Source organism: Dermacentor andersoni, chromosome 2, assembly GCF_023375885.2.
Source record: "Dermacentor andersoni chromosome 2, qqDerAnde1_hic_scaffold, whole genome shotgun sequence".
Lineage (NCBI taxonomy): Eukaryota > Metazoa > Arthropoda > Arachnida > Ixodida > Ixodidae > Dermacentor > Dermacentor andersoni.
Genome location: NC_092815.1, coordinates 219,983,473 through 219,997,916, shown reverse-complemented (window position 1 = coordinate 219,997,916; position 14,444 = coordinate 219,983,473). Strand labels below are relative to the sequence as shown.

The following is a 14,444-nucleotide window of genomic DNA, read 5'->3' as shown; positions in this document are numbered from 1 at the left end:
TCTTCCCGCAGGCCTGCTCTGTTGATCAGCAGAGCTTATCACTACTGCTTCACTTTCCGTTCCTTTATCGTTTCTACATTTCGACTAAAAGTACAAATAATTTCGCGTATGCTACCATTGGCTTCGTTATCTGTTCGCTTCATGTAGTAACAGAAATCAGGCCAGCCAGATGCCCCCGATATATATATATATATATATATATATATATATATATATATATATATATATATATATATATATATATATATATATATATTGTAAGCTATATTAACCTACTTCGTCGTTTTCATTTGTACATAGCCATCATCATTTGTCCTGTTCTTCTACTTCTTCGCGCATGAACTTCTAACCTTACGGAAAACCGCCTGCTTCTTGGCCAATCCCCATAGTGAGTACGCGCCACTGTCTGGGACACAAGACAAGACAAGCTGGGGCGTTGCCTTTTTCTGGAATAAACAGCGCTGGACAACATGGTCGGTCTAGGTATTGAAAAGAGGTGTGGCGGCAGAGAGGTGGAAGTACGTCAAGACCCCGACGTCCTCTCGCGTTCCCCTTCTCCCTGGAGCTACGTTCCGGTCGCCGCCTGCGCACGCCTACTCCTACAACGATGGACACTTTCAACCCCGGCCCTACCACACAGACGACCCCGCCTGCGGCGCCCTGTTGGACTGTGACGAGCCTTGAGTGCGATACCCTTGTCTTTGCGGGACTCCGTGGTGATGATGTCGTCGACGAATTGGATCGAACACTACGCCCGCGTCAGTTCGTGCAATAAGTGGAGCGACACCCAGAAATTGAGACACGTCGCATTCTTCTTGACCGGTGTTGCAAAAACGTGGTATTTAAACCACGAATCCAGCATCGCCGATTGGTCTACGTTTACCTTCGAGCTGCGGCAAATCTTCGCTTCCTCGTATGGCCGTGCAGAATTCGCGAAACAGAAGCTGGGCACGCGGCTCCAACTTCCACAAGTCTTACACCTCATACATAGAGGATGTCTTGGCTCTGTGCCGCCGTGCGAAACGTAGCATGACGGAAGCCGTACGCGTTCGCCACATCTTAAAAGGCATTGGGTCTGTCGCGTTCAACGCCTTAATCATGCAAAATCCGTCTTCTGTGCAAGACATCACTTCCTCGTGTGAACGCCTAGACGAGCTGCAGTCTATTCCTCTTCAATATGACAGCAGCGATGCTCTGGTTCCCCATTCTTATCCGCACCATCATCCGCGAAGAGCTTCAGATACAAGACCTAAGGCGTCCAGCTGCTGCCTGCGCCCCAACCCCCACCTTCTACTTGGGCGAGGTCGTAAAGCAAGAGTTGACAGCGATGACTACACCCACGATGCATGTTGCTTCGGTAGCGCGCCCCACACCCACCTACGCGGATGTTGCTTCGCTACCCACCCCTACCGTGACCTCCGTGCCTAGTGACGTCTCCTATGACCATTTGGCTTCGATGGGAACCAGAGCACTTGCTGCGCCATCCTACCCTCAATGGCGTGCACCTCGTCCGTTTTTTTTTTTTTACTGTGGTATGCGCGGCCATATATCTCGCTTGTGCCGCCGTCGCCAGCAGGATGAAAGACGAGGCTATGCTGAGCACGAGAGAGACCGCACTCGCCGACCAGACGCTTACTATCCCGGATCGTACTCGTTCCCTCTACAGCGTTCTTTGTCTCCTCCACTGCTCCCAATCTGCCTCATTGTTCCCGTACGGCCAGACGTTCTCCATCGCCTTACCGGCGCTCTACATCATCTCTTCGCCCCACTTCCCATCTTGTCGACCAGCACTCGGAAGACTAACTGTTGCGATTTTTAGAGGGGAAACTGCTTCTTATTGTTCTTCAAAAATTCCCCCTGTTCGTACGGCCTACATGCTTTCTGTAACTGTCGAAGGTGTTCCCGCGTCAGCTCTTATCGATAATGGTGCCGCCGTTTCTGTTCTTCGTAGTGATCTGTGTTCTCGGCTGCGGAAAGTAAAAACGCCTTATCTTGGACATATTTTGCGTGGTGCTAATAATGCATTCATTCTCGTGTTCTCATCGACGGCATACGCCATCACATTGAGTTTATCATCCTTGCAACGTGTATCCATGAATTTATACTTGCTTGGGACTTCCTACATTCTGCTTCAGCCGTCATTTCATGTAGAGAGGAAGTTGTCCATATCACGGATACAGCGCTTGCACCTGTTACAGGCTCCTCATTTTCATTCGTGACCTTGGCCATCTGCAGACTACGTCCTGCGTCCTGGTCACGAAGACGTTGTAGGCGTAACATCCAGTCAGATCGCTGACGGAGATGCCCTAGTCGCCCCTTCTTCCCACTGTACTTCTCGCGGAATTCTCATTGCCACCTGTCTCGTTCGGTTTTCACGTGGCCGCACCCTTCTGTCGTGTTGCAACACGACCCCAGGTCCTCTGATGCTACCCAAAGGGATGACTGCGCCAATCGCCGCCGACACTCAGCCTATCTCTATAGTCACGCTTTGCCCTTCTTCATCGCCAGCACCAACCACAGGCTTGGATTATTCTTTCCTTCCTCCAGCCGTTCTTGGTTCTTACGTAACAGCCGCGCAGTCGGAAGCTCTAATGGTGGTGTTGGCAAAGCACAAACCCTGTTTTGATGACTGTTCCCCTGTGTTCAGCGGCTTCAACTTCAGCGGCTACACACCGCATCGAAACCGATCGTTCCGCTATAATACGACGACGTCCCTATCGTGTATCGTCGTCCGAACGAAAGGTAATGGAGCAACAGGTTGCTAACATGCTTGCGCAGAGGATAATACGACCTTCATGTAGCCCATGGGCTTCTCCTGTGGTTCTGGTAAAGAAAAATAGTGGCTCGGTTCGGTTTTGCGTCGATTATCAAGCGCTCAATAAGACCACACACAAGGACCTATATCCAATACCTCGAATTGACTACGCTTTGGACACACTACAAGGGGCGGAGTATTTCTCCAGCCTTGATCTTCGATCAGGATATCGGCAAATTCCGATGAACGCGACTGACAAAGAAAAGACTGCATTCGCTACACCAGACGGACTTTATGAATTTAACTGATGCCTTTTGCCCTTTGCAACACTCCTGCCACATTTGAGCTCATGATAGACAACGTGCTCCGTGGTCTAAAATTGAAGACCTGCCTATGTTATCTGGATGATATTGTCATCTTTTTGTCTGTCCTCAGCCAACATCTTCATCGATTAGACGAAGTTTTAGAGTGCCTTGCAAATGCTGGTTTCCAGATCAATACAAAAAAATGCAAATTTGCAAGCAAGACAATAAACGTATTGGGCCACATCGTCTCCAAAGATCACATCCAGCCAGACCCCAAAAAGATTAGTGCTGTTCTCCAGTTTCCTCGCCCCCAGCAGCAGAAAGATCTAGGCAGTTTCCTCGGCTTGGCTTCATGTTTCCGTCGGTTTATACGCAACTTCGCTGCCATAGCAGCTCCTCTACACAAGCTACTGGTTACCGGTGCCTCTTTCAGATGGACTAGCGACTGCGAGTCGGCTTTTCAAACTCTTAAGTAACATCTTACTTCGAGACCAGTGCTTCGCCCTTTCGAGAATCGAACCCCCGCCATACCCCATAGTGACGCAAGCGCACAAGGTATTGCCGGAGTACTTCTGCAACATAATGCAGCCTCTAAAGAGCAACTCAGCATATGCCAGCCGAACACTTTCTCCAGCTGAGCGGAACTACACCATTACAAAGAAAGAGTGCCTGGCTATCGTTTGTATATATAGCATACAAAAGAGAGAGAAAAAAGAAAGAGACGAACGGTATGGCTTATATTTTACTGACTGATATGAATAGGCCGGTCCTCCGGCCGAAAGGTCAGTACAGATATGCGCTCTAACGTTCCTCTTCTCCTAATTTTTGAATGTGGTACCGTCGGATCTGGCGCGAAACCCTTCTTGTATGCATACTTATATATATATATATATATATATATATATATATATATATATATATATATATATATATATATATATATATATATATATATATATATATATATATATATATATATAGAGAGAGAGAGAGAGAGAGAGAGAGAGAGAAAGAAGCTGCGGTATTTGAGCAAATCCTCTGTGAAGCGCACAACCCGTTAATTTCAAGGTTTGGGCCCCAGACCGACTTTTATCAGGGCCGGTCCTTTATCAAGGCAATCTGGGGCATCTATGAGTGCCTCGAGTGGCCGGTCGCGCGGTAATGTTACGTGTATTCATTCATGCTCGGGGAGACAACTTTATATAGTGCGTTTTGAGCAAGAGAAAGCTGTATGGGGCGTGTTCCATGTTATTTTACAATTTTTAATTGAGACATTTCATCTAATTATACTATTTGGGAAGTTGATAAAAGAATTAGGATTTCTTATGTAATTACGCGGAATGTAAAAAATTTATCTATGTGCGAGCGACGACATACGACCTTACTTTGGTGCGTTCCAGCTACATGGCATTTGCCTATTTTAATATCTTCGTCCATGGTAGTCGGGACACCCTGTATACACACACACGCACACACACACACACACACACACACACACACACACACACACACACACACACACACACACACACACACACACACACACACACACACACACACACACGTATATATATAGCAGGAAGCCTGCACTAAACCAGCAACAATATCTACACTCTGCGACAGCTGTCACAAATGAAATTGCAAAATGCTCATGCCACATATTGTAAAGCTTACATGTATGGAAGGAATTTGCCGGCGTGCGGGGTCGCGTAATAAACTTTCTTGACGAAGTCTCCTTCCCCTAAGGGAACTGTGGATAACTGTCACTCTGTGGATATATGTAAATAGCACTCGTCACTCTCGCGCCTTCTTGTCATGTCCTCTCTCCCTGTGCTTTACAACTCTCCCTCCCCCACAACTGCTCACCACCGTTCAGGTGCAAGCAGATTGCGCTGCACTGTAAGAATGTTTACACCCTTAAGGCTGTTTTCTGGTCGCATGGTAACACCCCTACTGTTAGCGCATCACAATAATGTATAGAGGACGGCAACAGAGCTCTAACTATAGACGCGTGAGGACGAAAGACGTACTATGTAATGCATGTATGTAATGTATATTATCATTCTGATAGTCTTGGGCGCGCAGAGTTATCTGACAGGAGAGTTTCATATCTATCCGTGTGAAATTCAGGGTAAGCGCGCTGGGAGACTCCCCACCCTGGCTGAGATGGCGCAACAGACGCTATGGAAACAAGGATGTCCTCTGTCTCTATTGGTGTTCACGCTTTGTGTTAATGGCCTAGAAAGACGAATGGAAAACAGCCAATTAGGCTTGGATTTTTCCTACATGCATAATGGACAAGTTATGGAACAGAAGCTTCCTGGACGGATGTGTGTACGAAATAGTGCTAGTGACGGACAATAAAAGAGATTTACAGACACTAGGCAAATACATGTGGCTAACGCAGCGACAAATCTAGGCCTCAATTTTAGCACAGAGAAATCGGGAAATACGATATTTACTGAAAAGAATAGTAATTACGTGGTGTCACTTCAACAGCAAGTCATACTCATAGTCATGCAATATGAATGCCTCGGCGTATACTTAAACGAAGAAAATACTTATTCACGAACCCACCAAGATAACCACGAAATAAAGAGGAAGCGGAATGCTTCAGTAATAAAACACATAGCATTGTGGAGCCAGAATGCATTTAAGGTGATGTTTTAGGAAGAGCTGCGCCTAAGAAAGAACAAACGGAGAAAGAAAAACGAGGTAGAGAAAAACAGCGCACTCTTTCTTACTCGCAACTCTTCCTAAAACATAACCATGCACCAACTCGCCCAGCAAAACGTTCTTTAAAGCGTATGAGGTGGTGCATGGAACCTGGAAAGGTGTGGTGGTGCCAATGTTAACGTTCGCAAATGCCTTTCTGCGCTTGAAATCTTGTCAGGTTGGAAATTCACCAAAAGACTTGTAGGCCAGTTGACTTTGGAAGTCCACGGTAAAACCACAAATGAGGCCGAGCAGGGTGACACAGGTTGGGCCTGTTTTGAAGTCAGAAAAGCGCAGATCAAAGCTTTGAAAAAAGACTCAGGAAGATGGATAAAAATAAGTGCATGGCTAAAGTGCACAAGCATCTGTTCCCGAAAAGGGTAGACATACAATGGAAGATGTGAAGGAAGTTGGCAACCGAGGGTAATTGAAAGCGTAAATAGATAACCAGGAGTCATGAGAAAGAAAGTAAGACAGATAGGGACAGAGAATTCAATATTGGATGCAAAGAATGGAAACACAAAAGAACAGAGATTTTCAACAATGGGCAGAAAGAAATTAGAAAAGAAAATCTCTACGGTTAGACAAAGGGCAGTGCCTTGCGGTTTGAGGCTCGAGCCGGCTGGTTCAGAACTGAAGCATACCGGGGCAAATATTCGCAACGATACGAGGCATGTGTATGCTGGAACGGATCCGAAGACCACTCGGCGCATCCTACTGGACTGCGAAGCAATTCACCCAGTGAGACCCGCAAATCCCGTCCACCTTCCAGAAGCGCTTTGATTTAAAGTGGACGGAGGCATCAACCGGCCAGCAGTCGAGGTAAGCAAGTGACGTTTAATGTATTGGAGGGAAAAATGTAGGAAAGATATTGATACGACCGGATCTGTTACAGGCAGAAGTAGCGATACAAGTTAGAGAGAGAAGGTCATGATGAAGAAAAAGATTTATGGAGATGTGTATAATAATGTCAGGATGAAAAACGTGCACAACATACATGAATAAACCTGGCGGGCTAGGTGACTGCTTGTAACCGCCCCGTTTCAAAGGCGGTGTCAACAAATCATCACCAATAGGCGGTGCGCGACGCATGTAGGAGGAAGTAGGGAATGTGCAGAGGAAATGTGGTGGAACGTAGATGAACCAGGCTGGTTTGTGTAAGGCCATGGTACCGACTGACCAGCTGCGTTGGTTGTGAGGTCAACCCCGGCGTGGCGGATCCACGCTTGCACATGGAATTGGACATCGGTGACGCGTCTCAGAGGCGGGTGTTAAACCAGCGCTCTGGGTTGGCGCAGTGTGTAAAAAAAAATACAGAGATCGTTGCAAATGAAGCTGCTCGTCGAAGAATGACGCAGCAAGTGAAGTTGCTTTAGCCAAAAGATGTCAACTTGTACAGCTGCAGCGCGAAGCTACACAGATGAAAACTTCGATAACCGTGTTTACACGATTGTAACGCGACTTTTTTCATGATTTTCTTGGCTTGACCTTCTCGTTCCATTCGAATGACGCGTAATTTAGGATGTTTAAAGCAAGTGTGCTAAACTGGGCGGGATTGGACAGTACGTTGGCAACCTGTACCTTTACATTTTGAGTCAATCCATAGAGAAGTCGACCGAGCTGAAAGCTTTTTCTTGGAAACAATGTCATTTTCGCTACGATTGGGGCTGCTGTTACGGTGCTACATTACCCGGCGGCCTTTCGTGTGACGACTACGTTCATTCGCCGCGTTATGGCGGCGTGGAGCGTTGAGTATGACCGCCGCTTCGAGAGGCGACTACGTTTCATGTTGGCCGAGGAGCCTCCGCCGGGGGGGGGGGGGGGGGAAAGGGGGGGGTGGACGATTCTTGGACGGTAGCACCAATGGGATGCCCTTTGTGAATGCCGCGCCAGTCGGAAGGGCCTCGTAGTTTCTTGGCACTGTCCCCGAATGAAATGGTTTTGCAGTCTTTAAAGAAGCACTTAAAAGGACCCTGAAACTAATTTCGCGATTTTATACAAGCGTAGTGAGCCGTTAGGATGGGCCCTTCATATCATTAATTGGCGCATCTAAGTGCTTCGCACAAAAGCACTTAGATGCACCAATTATTGATATGAAGGGCCCATCCTAACGGCTCACTACGCTTGTATAAAATCGTGAAATTACACGCATAAAGCGTGTAATTTATTATAAGACTTTAAAAAATGTACATCGCTGCCGATCGCAGCACGCCACTCAGCTGAGTTTTTACACCCCTTCCCCCCCCCCCCATCGATCAGATATGACGCGAGCAGGGCGAGCTATTCGATTGGCTGCCCAGGTGCCTCATCCATAATTGTTCCTACTTTATGACGAACAAATGCTGTTCGCAATTGTTTGAATGTTAGTTAATTTGCTTCTATAATGAGGAAACTAACAGAAAGAAAATGCGCCAGGACAATTTATCGCTACACTGAAGTCCTCCAGTACACAGTAAGTGTCGTCTGCTTGTGTTACAATGTGCTCCGTGTTGACGAGCGCTCCGCGGTCAGTGTTGTTGTCGATCTTTCTTTTCGCGAGCACTATGGTTCGCCCTTCTTACGTTGTGGGCTGCAAACGTAGCGAACGGCAATGTGTCAAGCTGCGACATCGTGTCCATCTACAAGGATGCAGACGAGCGGAGTGGCTGTAGGGTATCGGACTCTCTGTATCCCATCGCCGCCAGGATTGACGAGTTTGCAGCCGTCACTTTACGCCGGTGGATTACTACCACAATATTCGGGTAAACGCAAGCGCAAGCCGACTGGGCTTGGGTGCTTCACGGGATGAATGGAGGCGCAAACGTGAATGGTTCGCATTAGTGCAGCCACCTGGCGGCATCGAGCTCAAGCAGACGCAGAACTAATATAGTAGGAACATTATGTATTCTACTTTGCTGTTGGTGTAAATATTGGCAAGAGCGTAATCCTGTACACGTTGTTTTTCTAGAGGTTTAAAATGTTTTCCACTTGGGTAGAGCCATTTTAGCTTTTTGTTTGGCTGATTACACTCTGCGGCTCCAAGTGGCCGAAGCGAGCTCCTTGCTCACCTCAATAGCAGAGTGGAGGGGCTTTAGTTTACGCCTCCACCCATCCGTCGGGACGCCCAGTTGGCCTGTGGTTACCGGAATAGCGCACACGCTCGGCGCTGCGACATTATGCTCGCAACACACGCTGCTTCGATGGCTCTCGCGTGGGAGCGACTGACAGGTGGCTGGCGGAGAGGCAGTAGAGCCTTCGCGCGCTGGCTCCAAGACAACCGGAAGCGGACGTCACATCATGAGTGAAGGCGTTGCTTAGCCCCGATCACTCGGCGAGCGAGTTGAGAAGAAAATGGACGGCTACGGAGAAAGGTAAATTGTAATTCACCCAAATTGTGGCGCGAATGGTTAACTGTAGCTATACCATACGCGCCTACAAAATTTGACCACATCGTTTCGGGACCCTTTTATCGTAAACGAGCTCGACAGCATGGATGACTTGATTTTCGGGCGATCACTTTCCGGAAATACTTTCACTTTCGCGAAACTTGACTCGTTTCGGCACCGAATCTCTCAAATATACGGCCCACATGCAGCGCTCTTCTTGGGCTTGATGCAGTCCCAGAAACACTTGTCAGGGACGCTTTCGGCGCCGAGTCACACGAATTTTCGCGAATATAAAAGTATCTCCTAATGTAGTCGCCCGAGAATATCACCCGAAGAAAGCTCCGTATCCTTCTCAGATGCCGATTACAAGTGAAGAGAACTCGTTTACGAATTGATTCCTTGAATAAAGGTACAATTTTCCTTTCCGTTCATCTCGCGTTGCAATAACAGTTTTACTTTTTCTGTATTAAAGTGGAAAGTAGGGCGCGTTAGTATGCATTCATAATGGCAACAGCGCAAACAAAACGACGACGTTGTGAAAGAACACAGGACGATCGCTGTCCTGTGTCCTTTCCCTCTGTCGTCGTTTTGTTTGCGGTGTTACCATTATGATTACTTTTTCTATTTCGCGCACTGAAAAGTCGAGCCTCGCGTTACGATCGTGGTCTGGTTACGTTCTAGTAAATACGGTACTTGGACAATCATTGTTCATGTTTTCTGCACACTCCTTGATGCGAAGCATTCTCCGCCTAATTGCTGGCATTTTGCACCAGGTAGGTAGGTTCCGGTCTCGCCTCGCTTTAATAAAAAGAAAATGTGAGACCGATAGTGGAATCGAACCACTGCCGCCAAGCACGGCAGCGCAGTGGTCTAAGCATTGTGCGACCATCTTTATTACGTTGTAATAAGAGGTGGAGCTCTAGGCTTACCGACACTACAGACAAACATCCAATAAAAACATAAACTCTGGTGGCTGCTTCTGCGCCCGGTACGAACCGTACGACGCAGTTTCAAGGAAAAATGACCTTTTAGAACTACCAGCTTCGGCGCGCCTGTCACACATCACACTTTGCCAAAGACTATAGGTAGTCACAACACAAGTATTTATGTCATAATGAGGGCCGCCAAGGTCATTAAACAATTTTTTTTCGCATATTAGAAGGGCAAAAATTGTTCCACGATCGCACGCTTACTTCTATGTATCTACTAACAGCTAGCCCCTTGAAGCATTCAGCGCGTGCGCTTTATGCGACTTCCCCGATTTCTTTTTTTTTTTTTTTTTGTGACAGTCTGCGCTCTGGGGCGCCGACTGTACTATCTCCGGGGCCGGCCCACTTAGTGTTTTCCTCGTAGCACGCTACGCAGAAATTTGCGCGATGTCCTACCGGCTTCATGTTCGCCCGAGTTAATAATGATTGAAGAATTCTTCGCAGGAGTGCAAATTTCGTCGTCGTGTAACACACACCACATGACATATCCATGGATACATATGATTGCATAACACGTAGTCGCCGGTGACACCCCAACCTGTGTTTCTCTCGCTTGTTCTCGCCCAGTACCTATGCGAAAACCAGAAATTGCCATGTTGTAAGCTGGCGCGCGATGGCTAGCGTACAAATCATGGCGTTGCGGCCACACGATCGTCTTCAAGGAGGTTTGTACGTGTCACAGACACGTACGCTCACGATCCATACAAACAACTACCAAATTTACGCAATCACGTTGGCCCACCTAGCATCGATGGCTTCAAGCATACCAATACAATGCTAGGTAGCCAGATACCTGCAATATGGTTCGTATAAAATGGATTCTCAAAGTGTGTGGGATCTCCACAACTTTTTTACAACAGCATAGCGCTCGTTTTGTTTGCTCCCCGTTGGCCTCTGCGATACTTGTGCTGGCTCTGCGCTCAGCAATTGCGGACACTGAAAGTGACGTCTTTTTCTTCTCTCAAAATTCGAAGGAACAACCGCCGATTTTTCTCCAAGGACAAACACTCGGAAAGTCTGGGCGCATATGAGGCAGCGCCCGCGTAAAGGTGTGCTTTGGTGCCACGGGGCTGATGAAGGGGCCAACGTTTTAAAAATTAGCAACTCGCTTTACGCAGCTATACACGTAATATATTTCAGGTATCGATACTATTTTTTTCTGCTTTTTTTCACGGCGCCAAACGGGCAAACGTGCGGACTACCCGTCTGCTTCACAGGTGAAGCCAGCTACATTGCGACGAGGTGGACACGGGTGCGGACGATGAGGACAGAGTCGTGGAACATGTGGAGACAGTCCAGGTGGTCCCGGCAACCGCTGATTGTCGAGACGGGCAGCAACCAATTCTTGTAGATCTTGCGTGCATTGAGGGCAAGTACATAGGGGACTCGCAGGGCACCCTGGTTGTGAGGACACTTACGGATCAACGAAAATAGGCTGTTGTGCATGCGGCTGGCAATACCAAATACTGACTGGGAGCTTACCACTGTCCTTGAAAAGGAAAAATGTTCAATTATTGCATTTATATCGGTGGTAACATGCGGGGCAAAAACGCGCATGCTAACAAAGAAGTTAGAGAACAAATTAAGGACGGTACAAAGAGCAATGGAACCAAAACTGCGTGGCATAACTGTAAGAGCTACAGAATGTGTACCAAGGGAAGGGAAGCGCAGTCGAGGACGGCGGAAAATTAGGTGGAGTGACGAAATTTACAAATTTGCAGGTGGAAGTTGGAATCAGCTAGCGCCGGACAACTGCAATAGCAGATCGCTGGGAGACGCCTTCGTCCTGCAGTAGACATAAAAATAGGCTGATGATGATATCGCTGGACCGAATTTTCAGTGGTCTGGAGGCACGTGAGAAAAGAAGTAGTTCATGCGTAGTCACCCCTGTTCGTATAGGGGAACGACATGCGTGCCAGACGATCAGCTAAATGTTTTTCAGGCTCCAAATTTAGAGTCTCCCTTTGTTCGAGAAGGGGGGGGGGGCGCGCTCACCAGTAAATTTTGGTACGGGGCCCAGTTAATCGAGCACCTGGCTCCCTTCCATTGCGGTTGGATGGGAAGCCCGGAGATCCGTGCTTCCCTTTTTCACACAATCTCTTTAGGCTCCTTTGTGTTTTCGACCTCTTGAGCCGCCTGTGGGCATGCCGACCTTGCATATGTGGAATCCACATGCAAGAACAGCCAAGTGCCTCTGTAAAAAGTGCTTTCTCTTTTTTTATGGCGTCCCTCTCATTACCTGGCATCACTGTTAACGGGCTACATTGCGCACCGGGCAGCGGCGCACATTTTGCCGACCCCGCTGGCGTCCTCGAATTTCATGCGCCACGGGCGCTTATGACTTAATAATCGAGCGAAAGTGAACACCAGTTTGCATTTTCGTTGAACGTTGTTTCTATGCTTACGCATTCTTCGAAAGACACGTTCTAACCCAGACGCTAAGTTCAGTAATAGCTCAGATGGGACAGGACGGACCGGGCCATGTGACCCGGCATGATGCCTTCAGCAAGTGCAGCTAAGATGACTGATTGTAGAGCCTTACTGTAATTCCTGCACATAAGGAATTATATTCTATGTGTGATAATTTTTATACTATACCATAAACCACCATTCTTTCAAACTGAAAAAAAAGAACGACACAAAGCACTGCCCATTTCTTTCCGTTTGTTCCGTTTCTTAGCATATGCTGTAACTCAATTCAGCCGCATGTAGCAACCATTCCAAGTTAGCCATACTATGTAGACCAAGCTTGAGAACACTTGTCTAAACGTTGCAGCTGTCACGGAAGAGGGCTGTCCACAGGGCTTCAATAAGCCTGTGTTGTCAGGCTTTTTGTGAGCATAACATTCAGGGATGCCGATCATTTCCTATAGCGAGCCTTTCCTGTACGAATAGCTAACAAATGCGCTGCCTTTAAATCATGACGGCTACATCGAAGAATGCCCTTCTGGTATGCTGATTAAATGCGGTGGGGTTAATTTCTATGCACTTGCCGGTAAGCACCGCCGAATGTGGCACGGCCTATTTATAGCGACGGTCCAACTTTATGTGCATCTCACAGCAAGCGAGCTTATTCACACACAATGTGAGAAATTAATATATGAAACCGATTAAAAGAGCCGGCAAATGAGAACAAGGCGACATGCGAAGAAGTGCATTGTTACAGAAAAGCGCCGAGGGGCGGACACGATAGAAGAACAGAGACCGTGCGCTCACTATCGACAAAAAGAGTTTTGTTTGAGGTATATATTTATTTCGAAAGCGTAATTTTACGCGTATGCCAAAGACTATTCCGCGGCGCGGAAAAAAGTGAGATCACATGCCACCTTGCACTTTGTCCTCGTGATTTTTTTTCCTCTGCGTGTGCAGCTTTTGCAATATAATACCCGTCCCTTCTCGCCCCAAATGGTGTTCTACAGCGAAAGCGACACTAACCCGGGAGCACGTGCATTTGTGTCGGCCACCGCTGCACGTGCGCCAAACAGCAGACAGAGGACTCACCGGCGGAGCAGGCGAACAGCACGCCGACCCACAGGATGCTCGAAGCGCCGCGCGCCCACATGGCGACCGGATCGCGACTGGACGCTAATGGCCGGCCCGCCCTCCGCGCGCTTCCGAGAGCGCGCGCGACACCGCGGCTGAGGGGACACGGGACGCGAAACCGGTTTGCCTCCTCGCCGACAGCGCCGTTACACGCCGAGATGTGTACGGGACCGGGCCCGTGTCAGGAGTCACATTCGGGGGTGCCTCAGTCTGTGTGGAAGAGGGGCTGTCACCGAATACCGGGCCTCCGTAAACGCCGTTGCAGTGCCCCGCACTGACGCCATCTGGGGCCGATCGTCTCGTAAGCGACCGTGTTCGTCAACTGTAATGGATGAACCGTGCACAAACGCCTCAAGCATTGGCAGTCTCCAGCACGTCGGGACAGCCTGGTCTCCACTGTAATCTAGCCCCGCAGATAATAGGAGTCATCCTGGCGACTCATGGTGCTGTAACGACAAGAGGGTATGGCTTGAGGCGCTCGGCATCAAGTTTCTCGCTTACGACAGCTTCAGAGAGCGGCTAAATTAAGATGGCCGAATAAAACTTGCTGCAGTACAAGGCAACAACTTCCGAGGAGAGGCAAGTGGGTCAGAAAGGTGTGGCTGTCCTGGAGACGGAACTTCTGTAGTGCCTCTTGTCGCCAGGGTTTGTGCGAGTCGCCATGAAGTCCTCTGCTTGGCGGATGCCTCGGAAGCAAACTATTAAGCACTGGAACACGATGGACGACTGGGGTGCCCATCGACAGAACGACTCGAACCTTGTAGGCACTCGT

The 14,444-nt window shown here is 48.2% G+C and overlaps 1 protein-coding gene across 2 annotated transcripts in view; it reads right to left on the bottom strand.

Moving 5' to 3' along the window:
- The window catches only part of LOC129387064 (uncharacterized), a 210,049-nt gene extending 196,315 nt beyond the window's left edge, over positions 1-13,734 (bottom strand). The window contains exon 1 of one of the 2 annotated variants that reach the window (XM_055075783.2): positions 13,631-13,734. In XM_055075783.2, the coding sequence (XP_054931758.2) occupies positions 13,631-13,691 (61 nt within the window). In that variant the 5' untranslated portion in view covers positions 13,692-13,734. The remainder of the gene's footprint in view (positions 1-13,630) is intronic. The other variant, XM_055075784.2, reaches the window with a different exon arrangement.
- Between the last annotated feature and the right edge of the window lie 710 nt (positions 13,735-14,444).